Source organism: Pseudorasbora parva, chromosome 21 (assembly GCF_024679245.1).
Source record: "Pseudorasbora parva isolate DD20220531a chromosome 21, ASM2467924v1, whole genome shotgun sequence".
Taxonomy (NCBI): Eukaryota; Metazoa; Chordata; class Actinopteri; order Cypriniformes; family Gobionidae; genus Pseudorasbora; species Pseudorasbora parva.
This window is the reverse complement of record NC_090192.1, coordinates 6372535-6389896: the sequence shown is the minus strand read 5'-3', so window position 1 is coordinate 6389896 and position 17362 is coordinate 6372535. Positions and strand designations below refer to the sequence as shown.

The window sequence follows — 17362 nt, the reverse complement described above, 5'->3', positions numbered from 1 at the left end:
TATTGCTTACCTGGCAGTGAAACTATGCATGGCACTTCCTGGAACGGAACCGTTAATAAACTCGTTCTCCTCCGGCTACTGTGCCTTCACCTAATCCCATCTTTAAATAGTTTAATGCAGGATTTACACATGCAGTCTAATTCAAGACAGATTTGGTTTGCAAAGTCTGGACTAACGGATTGGAGTCATTCCTAGACAAGTAACACTTCAGAGGTACAATGAGGAGACAAGGGACACACGGGGTTATTTCAGTTTTTTTCTTTTATTTAAGCAGAGGAAGACAATTCAGTGAATGACTTTGTGAAAAAAGTTTTTTTTAGGCACAACACTGATTACTACTTATTGCATGTATGCAAACGGCATATAAAAAAGCAACCTGGTCACCAAAAGCAAACAAAGAAAATAATGAATTTATAATTTAAAATATTTTTAAATATGCCCCATGTAAACAAATGCTTATGAATAAAAGAAAAGTCCCTTCAAGCTTTTCAAATTCAAAAATATAAAATTGTAATATTAGCTGTTTTTTTTTTAATTAAAAAAAGATGACAAGTTATAAAATACTGAAAGATTTCTTTGGAACGGTGACGACAATAAAACCAAGTGAAAATCACTGTAAATAATGATGCTTCTATAAAGAGATGAAGCGTTTAGGCGGGTTCAGCTGAAGCAGTAGTCGAGGTGGGCGAGCAGCTCTCTGTGCTGGCTGGTGGGGTAGGATGCCCCACAGTTCGGACACTCCAGGATACTCTCATCTAGTATATTATGGACTTTAGATGGAGACGTGGTTCGATCTTGAATAGTCAATCTTTCAAAATCCACCCTGTTACATGAGCTGGGCTCAGAGAAACGAGACTCTCTCTGCGGTTTCTGAGGGACAAAGTCAACACAGGCACATCATTACACAATAATATGAATAAAATGTCACTGATCATGTCGGAAAGCATCATTGAATATTTCAGAACTTACGGAAGACTCCAGGCGTGTAATCTGGTCTCTGGCCTTCCGCAGCTCTTTCAAAACTTTGTGCAGTTGGTGCTGTAAAGTTTGACGGTCTAATTTGTCATTTTCAGATTCTTTGGCCGACAACTGGATCTGTCAGATGGTCAATGACAAATTGGATGATGACACACAAACTTTAGGGATCTAGTTTAAAATGCATGTGCAAAGTGAATGTCTTAGAGATTCACCATTAGAGGTGCAGTACGTGATTTCTGAGAAGCACTGCTGAAAGTGGATCAGAGTGAGCAGCACAAATCAGCAGCAGGAGGCGTATACACTTTACATACATGAGCAGGACAAACTAATTATAACAAAATAAAGAAAATCATGTCTTTGACCGAGGAGTGCTTTGTTTGGGCAACAAAAAACTAATTTACCCTTGACTATACTTAAAATAATATTATCTAAAGCCCGTTCACGGAACAACTTCCGGTCTTGAATTATTGACAAGTTTAATCTAACAAAATTGATTATGTTGAATTTTACATAGTTCTGAATTTGATTTTTTTATTGTTGAACATAGAATATTTGAAATTGAACACATCTGAAATGTTTTTATGTTGAAATTGTATAGACATGTATTTTCAAACAGCAGATATTTTTAATTAAAGGTGCACTATGCAACTTTCCGTCCACTGGAGGGCGCCAATTCAAAACAAATGCGTAGTTTGATGACGCCCAAGTTTGAGCGTGGCATCTTGGGATGTGGTCTTCACCTCACAGCCGGTGGAAAATAGGACTCGGACAGAAATCATGTCCATGAATATGGTTATTAACATACTGTAGTATGAAGCAGAGCAGGAGCGAGCGTTGTGGAGCTGAGCACAGCTGCTGGAGCGATTGTTATACAAACACACGGCTCGCGAGTACCGGGACTTTTATTATGACAGGACGGGACACAGTCGCCGAGAGCCTGAACTGCTCTGCTCTGCTCTTTCGGTCATGATTATGAGGTAATGCAGCTCTGTTTATCATATTAGATACATTTAAGTGTGTTGAAAATGTTATGACGTTACTCGTTCACACTGCTAAGAGTAAAGCGCTCCTGCCAAATAAAACCTGAAACCGAGGGTAGCGCAGATATGACGCAATTGACAGGCGACTTCCTCAGACGCTATGCTGAAATGTCCCGGGTCATTGGTTAAAATAGCAATTCTCTCACAATTTAAAAATAGTTGGAAACATTTGGGATATTGTAGGTACTCAACTGAACAAAATATTTAACACCGGCCTAGTGGTTTTTGGATATTTTACTGCAAAAATACTACATAATGCACCTTTAATAGACTGGAAATATTCAGTTTAAAATACATATTCAAGATTTCAGATGAAGAAGAAATTCAGATCATCAAATTCAATATTCTAAAATTCAAACCACAGAAATTCAGATCTTACAGAAAGGAGGTCAGAGGTCATCATCAGGGAAGAGTAAAGGATATCAGAAAAGTCCAACGGAGCACCGTCTAAACATTTCATTTCGCTCTTCATCTGAAATCTGTATTTTCAAAAACTGAATATTTCCAGTCTTAATTCAGAGCAAAACATCTGCTGTTTGAAAATGCATGTCTATAAAATTTCAACATAAAAACTTTCAGATGTGTTCAATTTCAAATATTCTATATTCAATATTTAAAAATTAAAATTCCTATCCATGTAAAATTCAACATAATATTCAATTTTGTTAGATTATACTTGTCAATAATTCAGATTTACACAATACAAATTCAGATCATTTTGTCATATTTCTAGCTCCATAACTGGATTGCAAGTCAATATTTCCGTAAAATAAAGTGGTAAAATATGTTGTGTCGCTTCATTAAATTGATGTTTAACCACTGGTGTCACATGGATTACTTTACTTTAATGATGTCTCTTCCTATCTAGTTTTTCATTTTCAGGTTTATTGGCCGACAACTGGATCTGTATAACGTTCAATGACAAATGAGAGCGATAACACCAGGAATGCCCGAGAAGCATGCTGGATGCCTCGCTCATAGCTCTACGATGAAAGCTAATGTTGAAGGGGGATCTGAATACCTGTTGTTCCAATATAGTGATTCTTTTCTGCTCCTCCTGCTGATTCATCAGGGATTTCTGCAATAGGTTCACCTTTCCAAACAGAAAAAAAGCCCTTTTTATCTAGCAAATACAGTTAATGACTGTCAAAAAAAATATATATACCAACATATCAACCTAAGAATGCGCTTCCCGAAAGCATTTCAAACTAAAATAGAAACCACTGACACAATGCGTCTGGGAAACGATTTCAAGATTCGATTCACAAGCTTGCGATTTGATTCAATTCCAATTAATATCGATTCATTGAAGTGTTCATTTCTCTAGCCACCAAGCGAGCTCTGGGCACCGAATGGCTTTTGGAGATAAACAATGTTACCAAAGACTTTACATAAGATGGCGCAGATAACTAATGAATGGTAAAAAAGTGCAATGCCCAATATGGCGAATAAGACCCACCTTCTAAATGAAAGAGCCAATTGTTGACTAGTAAAGTCATCATTTAAAGGGTTAGTTCACCCAAAAATAAAACTTCTGTCATTAATTACTTACCCTCACGTCGTTCGACACCCGTAAGACCTCCGTTCATCTTCAGAACACAAATGAAGATATTTTTGTTAAAATCCGATGGCTCAGAAAGGCCTTCATTGACACCAATGTCATTTCCTCTCTCAAGACCCATAAAGGCACTAAAGATGTCGATACAAAGCCCATCTCACTACAGTGGCTCTACAATCATTTTATGAAGTGACGAGAATAGTTTTTGTGCGCAAAAAACAACAACTAAATAACGACATATAGTGATGGGCCGATTTCAAAACAAAGATTTAAACCGTTATGAATCAGTGTATCGATTCATGATTTGGATCGCTACAGTCACGCGATTTCAGCAGTTTGGCGGTTTGACATGCGATCTGCAATCTTTAGTGCCTTTTATGGGTCTTGAGAAAGGAAATGACATTGTCTCAGAAAGGCCTTCATTGACACCATCGAATTTCAACAAAAATATCTTCATTTGTGATCTGAAGATGAACGGAGGCCTTACGGGTGTCGAACGACATTAGGATAAGTAATTAATTACAGAATTTTCATTTTTGGGTGAACTAACCCTTTAAATTTCATATTTGAAATCACCATTGTAAGCATGGCAAAGAGTTTTGGAAAATTTGATGTTTCCCCATTCAAAGAGATAGGAGACGTACTTGCATGCCCGAGAGACGTTTTAAAGATGGTCGTCGAGTGAAATGACTCGTCTTAAAGGGACTTTGACATTACGTGACATTGTTTACAAGCAGTATTATATATTTTACATTATATGTACATGACAGAAATGCATTATATTGGCATCAGAAGGAGTCTTCTCTCCATATACTGGCAATTATCAATATTGATCTAACACCCAAAATGAGGTTAAATCTGCATGTGTACCTGCAAAAGTAGGTCAGACACCCTCTTCCTCTCGTCCTCCAGCTCACCCTGAAGTCGAGCAGCTCGCTCTGACGAACACCTCATCTCCTCCTGCAGAGCCCGTCTGTCTCTTTTCTTCTCCTCCAGAAGCTTTTCCCGGGCCTGAGCCGCTTCCCGGCTCTTCTCCTCATACCTCCCTCTCAGATCCTCAAGTTCTGTCTGGATCCGGCTGACTAGGGCCCGTTCCGCCTCCAGCTTACGATGAGCCTCCTGCCCGGCCTCTGCTGTGGGGCAAGAAGAGAGAATGAATGGTGATATGGAGTCATATACCTATATACCTATATAGACCATCATAATTTTATTCTGGACACTTTGAGCGCCTTTAAAGAGTATTTACCATCTGAACTGGCCTCTTTTTGCTGATGCTGGAGAGCTTGATTTGATTCATTTAACTGGGTCTCTAACTCCTTGGTCCTGGCTAAGACACCCTGGACATAGGCCTCCCGCTGCTGATCGTACACAAGCCAGTGATGGTTCTTCTCCAGCGCCTGTACTCAAAAAGAGAGAGAGGTGATGAACAGATGAGTCTAGCAGAAAGCAGCAGGAACGTCTTATTTGAACTCACATCTCGCAACTGCTCCTGCACCGCCACAAGTTCAGCAGATGGAACCTGACGGGAGACCAATAATAAAATAATGTTACAAAAATGCATCTCAAATTATTAAATGAATCTCAAATTATAAAAAGATTTTAAACCGTTCACATTTTACATAAATTACTTTACTGATGAACTCCAATTTGAACCTCCAATTTATGGGTTACTAGCCCAATCTTTAACCAATGACACATCTATATGGATCAATGCATCCATTAACACACTATGTAATATTTATGAGGATTTATTGACAGAAATCCAATATAATATACATAACTATTTTTTCAGTGGTGTATAAAGATCTTCCATAATGAACCGTTATGTTTTCATTACCTTAGAATGAGCCATTTCTATCTACATACACCACGGGTCCTCTTACAGTTAAAAATCACCATTTTGCACCGCCATGTTTCTACAGTAGCCCTAATCGGAAAAACTTCTCTACAGTCTAAGCCTGCAGCACTCTCATAAATAAATGAAGCCTCCACGCCTGGATCGCCCCCTGCCTTTACTTCCTGCTCTCACTGCGCAGCCTTGGTCCCAAATCTGTGTAAGATGTCAGCGCCATATTCGGACCTCTGGAAGTTTCACATTTCCTCAGGGGAAGCAAATGATGTTGCGTCGCCTATATTTTTTTACAGTCTATGCTACAGTCTGACATCTCTGTCCTTTTGTCAGCCACCCTGGCTTCTCCATGTGTGTGGGGTGAGCGGTGGACAGTTACAATTTGCAACCTCACCACTAGATACCACTAAAATGTACACACTGAACCTTTAAAGGGTTACTTCACCGCTTTTTCATATTAAACTATGTTATTCCCTTAACTAAAACGAGTTGATACATACCTCTCTCGTCTCAGTGCGTGCACTTAATCTCTCTGACGGGCAGTGATGATCTGATAGCATTTAGCTTAGCCCACTAACCCCAGTTCATTCACTATGGAACCAAACAGAGATCAAGTTAGAAGTACCAAACACCTCCACGTTTCCCCTATTTAAATACAGTTTCACGAGTAGTTGAACGATCAAGTATGGTGACAAAATAAAACGTGGCGCTTTTCTAATCAGATTAAAAAGGAGAACTATAATGTATGGCGGAATAGCACTTCTGAGAGTACTTCGGCTCGGCGCAGTAAAAAGTCCCGGCCGAAACATCTTTCCTCACACCTCCCCCTCACTCTCTCATTTCTGTCAATAGGGAGATGTGAGGGAAGGGACTTTTTACTGCGCCGAGCCAAAGTACTCTCAGAAGGGCTATTCCGCCATACATTATAGTTCTCCTTTTTAATCCGATTAGAAACGCGCCACGTTTTATTTTGTCACCATACTTGATCGTTCAACTATTCGTGTAACTGTATTTAAATAGGGGAAACGTGGAGGTGTTTGGTCGCTTCTAACTTGATCTCTGTTTGGTACCATAGTGAATGAACTGGGTTTAGGGAGCTAAGCTAAATGCTATCAGATCGTCACCGCGTGTCAGAGAGATTAAGAGCACACACTGAGACGAGAGAGGTATGTATCAACTCGTTTAAGGTAAGGGAATAACATAGTTTAATATGAAAAGGCAGTGAAGTATCCCTTTAAAGGGGTTACCAGATGCAAAAAAATTACTTTGATATAGTGTTTACATTTAAATGTGTCTTGCAGTGTGTGGACACACCCACCCACCCTACAATAATAAAAATTTCATCACTCCTTTTTTCCCCTCAAAAATCCTAAATGCTCAATAATAACAGCCGTTTTAACTTTCTGAGCAAAATGCTGTCATATTGATCATGCTCCGCCCACAACCACTGTCGAACTGTCCCATATTAGCATATCTCCTCCCTCAGCCAGTACATCATCTGCCAAGGCAGCACTTCATGTCCCACAGAAGAGAGGGGTGGGGTGGGGTGAACAGTAGCTCATTATCATTTACAGAGACATGCATCGAAACGGGTCACTGTGTGAACAGAGCGTTTTTTGAGGAGGTTAAAAGGATGTTGTTTTACACAAACATTGGAATTTTAAACAAAGTATGTAACACACTTTACATGAAGATCCTAAAGAATCATACCAGCTTGTGGAAAAAGGGCATCCCATGACCCCTGTAAATCCTGTATGAATGCAATGTGTGAAAAGATGTCAAAGTATAAAAAGAGGTCAAATTGACACTGAGCTGTTTGATGAGGTCATGTGCAACTTTTGATTTCTTATGATATTAACATAACTTCTTGGGCTGTTCCAGTTGAAATCCAGTATTTGCAATTTTCATAGAACTAATGTTATTTTTATATTTTGGTTGCATTTGTGAATTGTTAAAGTAACTGATTATGAAAATAATACCCATATATCAATCACTAGCCTCTGGATATAATCAAAATGTAATCATATTGCAGCATGTTTGGAGGCATCAGCAAATATTGTAAAGCTGGCTAAGACAACCAATATCAGATTGTATGGTGATGACCCCAATAAGCTACAACACCAGTCGTCCACAGTGCAAACAGAGCACATTTTTGACTGATACCCTGCTGAACCGTTCAAAGTGATCAGAACAGGACCTTCAACCAACAGGCTCACAATCTCTTAAAAGGATGAATTGCTAGCATAACGTTAACACAAATATGTACAAATACAAATATAACACCAATTAAGTTTACACTGGAAAATACATAACACAGAATTAAAGCCCACTGACTTGATTTTAAATCCAGTAAGAGTGTTGTTTAAAATTCCAGTGTTTACTTAAACAAATGGATGACAATCATTTGTGTGCTTTCATAAGAACCTGGACATGATTATAGAATTGAAGATTTATTAATGTAATGCAATCATATTTCCAACCCTGCAGCTGATGCCTAAGATTTCATTGGAAATCTTGTCAAGCACTGCGCTTATTTCCTACACAAAAACAAACCCTTATTCTGAACATTAACCCAAGGATAGTGTTGGTAACATGATTTTTCTAAAACTCTAAACTCTTCTTGACAGAAGACTTTGTGATTGAATCTAAATAGTATTAATGAGCCAATATCATTGGTCAAATCAAATATATTTTTATCATTTCATCATAATTAATTGTGGTCAACTATCATCACTCTTTCAGCACTAGTTAGGCATGATCTCTGAGTAAGAAAATAGTTTGAGATGAAATGCTGCCATCTAGTGTATGAACCTCATCATGCATGCTTTGCCTGGAAATACCCTGATGCTAAATGACAGGAAATGGCATACTTCTATGAACTACTTTCATGATATAGGGACCCTGTCAATCCCTGACTCTCTCTCTCTGTGTGTGTGCGCGCGCACAGTACAGTGCAAAAGTCTTCGGCACGTTAAGATTTTTAACATAGATAATCTGATTATCTATAGGAATCAATTACATTTTAAAATGTTTTCAAATAGAAAAGTAATTTTGAATTGAAATAATAATTTCACAATATTACAATTAAATAAATGCAGCGTTGGTGAGCAGAAGAGGCTTATTTGAAAAAAAAAAAACATTAAAAATCTTACAGATCCAAAAACTTTGAATGGCAGTGTATATATGTAAAAAATACTTCTACTTTCTGTCATGACCATGGTTAATAAGATAATTAATAAATATTATTCGTATGCAACCATAGTCATAAAAGTAGTTAAAAATGTATAAAACTAATAGAACATTTTACAACTATAATCAAAAATAATAATAATAAAATTCTTACACTTGTAAAATAAAATTAAAGAAAGCCCTAATGCCCTACAAAGGGTCTGAAGTCGACTCCCCTACCTTTTGTTTCTCGAGTGCGTCACACCTCTCAGAAACCACACAATACTTGTTTTTCAGGTCTTCTGTCTCCTTTGAGAGAGCCTGAAACTGTTTCTCTCTCTGTTCGGCTTCCTGTTGCTTCTGCTCCAGCTGGCTCTGCAGTGACGACACCACCTCCCCGTGAGCGGCGCGCAGCTGCTGTCTGAGGACGCCGATCTCCTGCTCCTTCACCAGCAGCTGCTGTGAGTTCCTCTCCCTCAGCGTCTCAAGGGCCAGGATCCTCTGGGACACAATGGAGTTTGAAAAATATGTTCACTTCATGACATAGTAGAGGAAATCTAAAGAATATTACATCTCTCTAAAATATACAGTACTGTTGTAGTGTACTTGAGAAAGGGAAGTTCACCCAAAAATATGAATTATGTCATCATTTATTCAAGTTGTTCCAAACCTGTACGAGTTTCTTTGTTCTGCTGAACACAAAATAATAAAAGGATTCTGGATTTTGTTTCAAGACCGGTCAAGAACACAACTGCTGGGAAATTATTAAACTGCCATTGTATTGTCTGATTTAGTAACATCATGAATGTGATTGGATGTAAAACTTACTGTATACATTTATTTCTATACATTAAAATATATATATATATCTTAACATTATTTATGCATTTGTAATTTACCAATTCAGATGCATCTTTTGTAGCACCTCTGCAGTGCATGGATGAATTTTGTTGTTAATGATTTCATCTGATTAGTAACAGCTCTATAGAGATGCTCTGTAAGCAACTTATTTTACTTATTAACATTGATTAAAAATATGTAATTTCTCAGGTGGTAATGTGGATCTTTCTGAATTGAAGGAGTGCTGGTCTGGTCTTAGCAAGAACACTAATATACACATCTCTATACATTTTTCTAAACATCTAAAGCAGGCATGAACTCACCTCCAGAAGTTTGGCTCTGTCAGAGTCTGAATGTGTGTGTTGATGTCTCCCAGCTCTCTTCATGTCCTCCAGACTTTTTTTCAGCTGCTGATTCTCTCTCTTCAGTTTCTCCACCTCCATCTCCACTGACTTCGAGCTGCTGCTCTTAAAGCCCAGTTTATTCACCAGACTCTCCTTTGCCCCCTTCGCTGCCATGTCTGGAGTGATGATGTCTGGACAGAAAAGAGCTTGTTCATATGTGTAAAACGAACAATAACACACTGAAGCTTAACAGGACCCGAAGACTTCCAAAGTAAAAGCAATTACATCGAATAGTAAATAGCGAAAGTTGCGCTTGCTTTAAAAGGATTATATAAAATAATACGAATACGACAAATAAGTGTTTACTTACGCACTAGAATGAGCGCTTAGGTGTAGCAGTACAGAAACATCAATCTGTGTGGAAACGGCTCTGTTTCACTTCCGTGATATTGAAAACAAGTTTAAATAGTGCGCGTCCTGCGTCATATCCGGAACGCCGTCGTCGGATGAGGACAGATGGCGCTCTGATTCTGTAACGTATGAGAACAAATATCTTGCCCGTTTTATCTTCAGTCCACCTGTGTAATGTCTGTAAAATGCAGTATTGCAATTAAAAATATATATATAATAATGTAATCCGTAGTCTATACAAACATTTAAAATAACCATATGCAAATAAAAAGGCACAAAATGTTAACAACAACAATAATCTTACACTAACGTTAAAGTTTAGAATCAGCTTTTTGCAAGTCTCTTGCTCACCAAGGTTGCCGTTACTTAATCATAATACAGTATATATATATATATATATATATATATATATATATATATATATATATTGTTAGCAATAATAACAATTAAAAATTACTATTATCCCATGTAAAATATTTTTTAATGCAAATTCTTCCTGTAATAGCAAAGCTCGATTTTTAGCATCTATTACAAAAAATATTCTATGCTGTTTAGCTGCTCAAGAAACATTTAACATTAACTTATAATCAATATTGAAACTGCTGGTATTTTTTAAAAAACAGACTTTTCCAAGATTCTTCAACCATTCAAAACAACAGCATTTATTTGAAATCAGCATTATAGATTTACTGTCACTGTTGGTCAATTTAAAGGCACGGTATGTAAGTTTTGTCTCTTATTCAAAACAAAGGCACAGCTTGATGACTATGAATGAGCGTGGAATCATGGGAATTGTAGTCTTGACTCTTCACAGCCGGTGGCAAGGAATCCGACCTACTCAGGCAGAAAACATGAATGAGCGAATGTATTAAAAAAGTGTTATTAACGTTACGGTGGTATGAAGCAGGACGTGCCGAGAGCCCTTGTGAGCGAATGCTATATGAGAGAGAGAGAGAGAGAGAGAGAGAGAGAGAGAGAGAGAGAGAGAGAGAGAGAGAGAGAGAGAGAGAGAGAGAGAGAGAGAGATGCTATGCTACAGTAAAAAAATACATAAGGAATAGCCACTTGTCGTATATTGAAAAATATGTGACTATATATTTACTAATATATCATAATGTATGCCATTTTATATTCAGTAATACACTTCATAATATATAGATGCACAGGTGATAAGATATGGCAATGCATGCATAATACATGCAGATGCATTTACTCATGCAGTATAAAAACATATATAGAGAAATATATAATGTAATATATTTATTATATTTTATAATTATTTACATTATAAATGTTTCATATTTTCAAGGCAATTAACAATACACAATGCACCACTGACTCTACTCTTCAGCAAAACCTTTGAAATTCCAAAATAATAGAACATTCAACACTAACAGATCTCCCCCTATATTAATATTGAACAAAACATGTGAAACAACACTAAACTTTAATATTTACTCTCCTTTAACAGTCAGAAGCAAAGCATGCTGGGAACTAAACTGATGTAACTCATTCCGGGAATGTGTGTTATATACAATACATTCACATTTATATGGAAACATGTTTGTGTAATATATGTACACAATAAAGGATGCAACTTTAAGTTGGCTAGTAAAGTGGTTACAACTTTATGAATACTACATTGTAAGGCCGCCCAAATCGTCCCAATGGAGGCTAACGATCGGCGGGTGAAGGTCGCTGCGCGTTCGTCTTTTCAGCGGGGAAAAGGGGATTTTATTTCCAATTCCTCGTTATCTGACTCCATTTAATTATAATTTAGAATTTGGGTTAGAATGCCAATTGGTTATTTGGTCATTCATTTTTAATAGTTTAAGTACACATTTAATTATTCCGTTTAACCCATTGTTGAAATTATACCCAACCTGAATAATTCCAGAGCAAGTCAGAATCCATCAAAGTGTAACAATTTATTTAACAGTCAGGTAAATGTATAAAGCCAATTACATAGTCAATTCAAAGGTAATCCATATATAACATCAAATAGTCTGAAGTAAAGAATGAAATGTATACCTGACTTCTGAAAACTACATAATGCTGGCTATTTTGAGACATCCAGCATTACGGGCTGACCGGTTTAAAGTGTCAAGCCCTGAGCTCTTTGCAACATTTCCTTAAATACCCAGAAACAAATGCACAAACTCTTTCAAATGTAAACACGAGTGCACAATGGGAATTTGCATTGATCAAGACTTGTATTGATCCAAAGGCCAAATGGCTGAAAGCCACACCCACCAAACTAAGATAAGATATCTTTAAACTCTTAAAACATTGATTATCTTTTGGTTAACTTCTGTGGAGTTGAGATATTTGTACCACTCGCACTGAGACATTTCAAACGATATCAAACACATATGATACTCGATCGTGTGGATTGACATTGTAATATAGAGATTCTGGATGCATTTTCAGTGATCTCAGCATGAGAGAGGGAATGAATTGGGGGAGAGGGAGTCAATAGGGAAAGATGTAGATTAGCTGATAGTGAGGTGAGACTTGCGTCTCCAGTGGTGTGTGAGGGACAGTTCAGATGTTAATTTCCTTATTTTCTCAGAGAGTCTTTGTTCTTCATTCAGACATTTCGGCATATACTAGTTTTTTCAGTCTTACAGTTCCACCTCTTGATCCCAATGGGTCAAACTCTGGTGGTCCTATGGGATCACTGTTAGACGTTGTTTAGACGTTGGTTCAATCCTTGAGATGACGAAATTGTCTTAGCAGCTGCAGAGCCCTTTGGAAGGCTCTTTGTTCACCTGCAGGACACCGTCTCACCAGGTTTGTGTAGCTTGAGTTTCAGCTGGTGGGTGAATGTGTTCAGGTGTTCTACCTGTAATTCAGCACAGCATATTCATAGAGTCAGTCTCGGACCTTGGTGAATGTTCAGTTAACGTGTCACTTCTTCATGGGGAAGCTTCTGCTTCTGCACCTTCCCGATAATCTGACTCTCCTTGTGTAATCCTCACACCTCCAATGGTGTGGTTCACTGGGTAGATTTCAATAGGTGGAAGGCTTCTCCGTAGTTGACACCTGAAAAGAGTCTTAATGTCCACTTAACGACTGAACACTGATGAACTTAAAGCCGTAGAGAAATGCATAAGAACATATAATGCAAGAAAACATAAAAGAAAGAACAATGTGGGTTCACGTCAGCAGTGCGATTGGTACACCTTCTCTCAAATGTTTTTTAAGGTCATAATTGGTGGGGTGGATTAAATAAATTTAATCACCTAATTCTTCACTGTGACTGGGATAAAGTGATAGCGGAATTTAAGTATTCTTGGTCTGAATTACCTAAGGAAATGCAGCAAAAAGTCAGTGCAGTTTATATATTTAAATAGATGATATGCATATATAATAACATCAATAATATTCAATATTCAATCACAATTATGAAGATATACATATATATATAATAACCACTGTGTTTGTTCAGGAATCTTCCAATGCAATTAAGGCAGATCTAAATATGTTTAGTCATACAATAATGTGGATTGTGTATTCCTTGTCACAGTGTGTGTGTGTGTGTGTGTGTGTGTGTGTGTGTGTGTGTGTGTGTGTGTGTGTGTGTGTGTGTGTGTGTGTGTGTGTGTGTGTGTGTGTGTGTGTGTGTGTGTGTGTGTGTGTGAGTGAGTGTGTGAGTGTGAGTGTGAGAGTGCAGCAGGCAGGCTACATCAAAATCGATTACAGGATCAAATTTTAATTTTTGTAAATTGATTGAAGTGCTCACACTTCAGCTTTATCTACTTTGATAATATTTCTGTTATTAGTGATGTGTTGACAAATCAGGGGCCCTCTGACTTTCCAACCACATCAATAACAATCAGAAAGTTTAAAAATTTTGAATTTCCATAGCGGGTCTGTCTTTCTGCTTTAGAATTTGCCTCATCAATTTGTGATTAGCCTTGCACATGTGTAATACAGTGTTTTCCCATGAGGATGTTGTGAATAGCGTTTGCTATGTGTGTCTTTGTGATACTGTCATCATGGGACCAACTCTACTATCCTGTGTGTGTGAAGCTATTTGGATCTGTTGTTGTGAAAAGATGGACAATAGATCTTTAGTGAGGTAACACTTTTGGACTCTATGCCATCTTTTATGTGTAGTGTACAACCTGGATAGATTTGATCTGTTTCAGGTGATATGAGGGTGTAGTGAAGGAGGTGTGTGTTCTGTGTGGAGATGGGTGGAGTCTTATCAATAACAATCTGTGTTGCAAAATTTAGTTCCAGTGCTACACTGGGAGATCATGTAATACATTTTGTGAAGTGTGAATGACCCCATTAAGTGTTTTCGCACCCATCTCCCTCATTCCAGGTTGTTCTGACAATTCCATTGTTCTGGCTCTGATGGGGGTGTTAGCCCCATCCTGGTGTCTATCCTCCAAGGAATTGCAGTTGTCAACCTGAGACAGAAATAATGCAAAGAGAATCACAGTTAATTCTGACATTATCAACAGCTTCAGTCAGATGTGGACTTATTTGAATGGCACTATTATGCCTGTTGCAATTTTCATCCTGGCTGTCACATGAAACAGAGTTTCATCGGCCAGGTCTGAATTGTTGCTGTTGTTTTAGTACAGTGTGTGACACCTTAAAACTGTTCTTACAGTCGAGCCTTCACAGTCTGCTGTGAGCATTAGAAACCCCAGTTCTGCTGGAGAATTTTCCTGGATTAATCAGAGCTTTTATCGCTCATACTGTCATGAATTCCGATGGGTTGGTTCCCATGGCTTTATTTCCAGTTGCTCTCTTTACAGTCAGATCTGTGGGCAGAAATTGATTCACCTGTTTTGGTGTTGTCTGTTTTGAATTTTGTTTTATGGTGTCGCACACACATTTGATTATTTGAGGTCTCTGTGACCTGTAAAAAAAATTGAGGTACTTCTGTGGTGAAGGGTGAATTGGTTTGCGATTATCAGTGCCACACATATAGCTGTGTTCTTGTAAAGGCAAAAGATAACAGCACAACCCCTCCCTTTTGGCACTGGGAATTAACCCAATGCAACACAAGATTAAAATTCAATACATTTCTTTATGCATTACCTCAATATTTCATCTGACTCCATAAACTAAAAGGTTTCCAAAGATTTTTAATAATTTATACATTTGAGTACGTGTTTGATTAATCTATTTAACTCTTTTCTCTTATTGGACTTGTTTATTCGGTTCTCACCGTCGCTTAGGGTCCTCGCACTGGCCATTTATTATGCGGGCCCACGATCACAAACTCGCCAGTCTTAGTCATGTAGACAGAGGTAATTGACTATACTATTTAGAGGGTTGCCCACATGCTCACTCATTCTAAAAGTATTTTGTTTAGTCCCCATAGACTGTGTACACTTAAATTAAAGCAATGTTATCTCTAGTCAGAGGTCACGACCACTACTATAGCTATAAGTCGACCGATACTTTCTCTAATAGTAGTTTTGGTATGATCGTGCCATGGTTTCCCATGTACACTTAGCTAGAGTAACTTTACTTTAAACAGAGGTAAGGCTCACCCTATTTAGGTTGGTCGAGCAACATTGTTGTCCTAAACGGAAACTCCTTTTTTTTTTTTTTTTTAGCCTTCACAATCTAAGTACACTTGAACTAATGCTAAGCGTTAGGCGGAGCTCTAAAAACTCAATTGGCGTGCCCCAATGCTCCACTCAAAAGTAGTTTTAGTCCGTTTCTAACCTGACGCAGATTTGCGGTAACGAATGGATACAACGTAATCTACTAAAGTCAATAATTTCAGATTAAATTAGAATGAAATCAAATGTAACAATCCATAAATAATTTGATCTTTCTCCTAATGCCCTGCTTGGCAATTATAATACAATGTATATTATGTTTTGATTTATAATACAATTATATTATATTAAAAACAATATAAATTAAATAATATTATTTCTGGTTCCTGAAGAGTCTGTGGAACAGCTCATTTCTGTTCTTCTCTTCAAAAGGCAATCATCTGCACCATCATGTTCACCGTGTGCATAACAATGGTCAGGCTTAAAGCCAATGGGCGACTCTGTTGTTAACACAGAACGAACATGCTGAGTGCATCACCAAATCTCTGTTTGAATTCTGAAGTTTCAGATTGCATCGCGTCAATACATTTGAATATGAAAAAGACTGTGGTTCAGGCTGATGCAAGCACATTCATCTTTTGAGATTACAAATGCCTATTTGCTTGATTTAGTCTATTTAAAGACTAATCTGCATGGCGGCACAATGGTAATTTTAACTGTATTCACAAAATGTGATAGATTCAGTTTGTTACTTATTGGGCTAAACGCTCCGATTGAACATGGAGAGAAAATCTGTTCTCCGAGTGGGCGTGGTACGCCCCGTGGGCTCGCTGAGCCACTCGGAACATTAACATGCGTTTCTTAACAAAAATACAGTAACAACATCATTATCATTTTGTATATCAGTCTTAGATTTTAATCTTACCACCTCTTAATCATTTGCAGTCACGAGTAATTTTGCTGTGTAGCAATAATATTTGTAGCCGATCAAACAAAAAGTTTTCCTAACTTTACATGTTACATATGCATCAGCCTGTTTTCCTACTTTGCTTTTCATAAACAAATATCAACTTTGCTATTTATCAAATCACAAATGTATTCCAGTTGTTTACATACTTAGAATTCTCATTCTATTGTTTGCTCGTTCTCACCGTGCGTTCCTAGTTTGTTGCAACTAATAAAACAATGGAGAAAGCATTTAGCTGATTTTAAAAACACTCTAATTTACAACTTTTCATCGAGTCCCAGAAAATAATTTGGAAGATGTTTTTCCAATTAGGTTTAGTTGTTGCGTAGGTCTATGCCGACAAGAAGATATTTTAAAATCCATAACACGAGTTTTAATTCCTCATCTGCGCTGTCGCTATCATGTCCCTGATATGTGATTGTATCTAAATTCTTAAACCCCACCGGATTGCGGTTCCGGTCTAACATTGGGTATTCCGACCCATTCTATTCATGTGTCTATATGGGATGCGTCTGTTTTCCCCTAAACATTTCTAAGAAAAAGGCAAAAAGAATTTTACTTACCAGAACAGCTGAAGAAAGAGAAGTGCAAACCTCTTGTTGATTTTAAAATCGAATACTTCGCTGAAAAGACGTTGGTCGTAAGAGAGTTGCAACATCACGGAGGCTGGTCA

General features: G+C 37.7%; 1 protein-coding gene across 1 annotated transcript; it reads right to left on the bottom strand.

The window, feature by feature from the left end:
• Positions 1 to 296: 296 nt before the first annotated feature.
• On the bottom strand, positions 297 to 10304 carry cep55l (centrosomal protein 55 like). The gene is made up of 9 exons (XM_067429525.1): positions 10148 to 10304; positions 9757 to 9968; positions 8834 to 9094; positions 5051 to 5095; positions 4823 to 4973; positions 4447 to 4709; positions 3040 to 3111; positions 970 to 1095; positions 297 to 870 (listed from the first exon to the last, which is right to left on the bottom strand). The coding sequence occupies exons 2-9, from the start codon at positions 9949 to 9951 to the stop codon at positions 661 to 663; spliced, it is 1323 nt and encodes a 440-aa protein (XP_067285626.1). The 5' UTR covers positions 9952 to 9968; positions 10148 to 10304; the 3' UTR covers positions 297 to 660.
• Positions 10305 to 17362: the final 7058 nt, after the last annotated feature.

Excerpts from the sequence above, each read along its gene's own strand:
- cep55l (XM_067429525.1), bottom strand. The coding sequence starts at position 9,951 with ATGGCAGCGAAGGGGGCAAAGGAGAGTCTGGTGAATAAACTGGGCTTT. Across the intron at positions 5,096-8,833 it reads ACGCACTCGAGAAACAAAAG|GTTCCATCTGCTGAACTTGT; the intron begins GTAGGGGAGTCG and ends GTCTCCCGTCAG. Across the intron at positions 4,974-5,050 it reads TGCAGGAGCAGTTGCGAGAT|GCGCTGGAGAAGAACCATCA; the intron begins GTGAGTTCAAAT and ends TTTTGAGTACAG.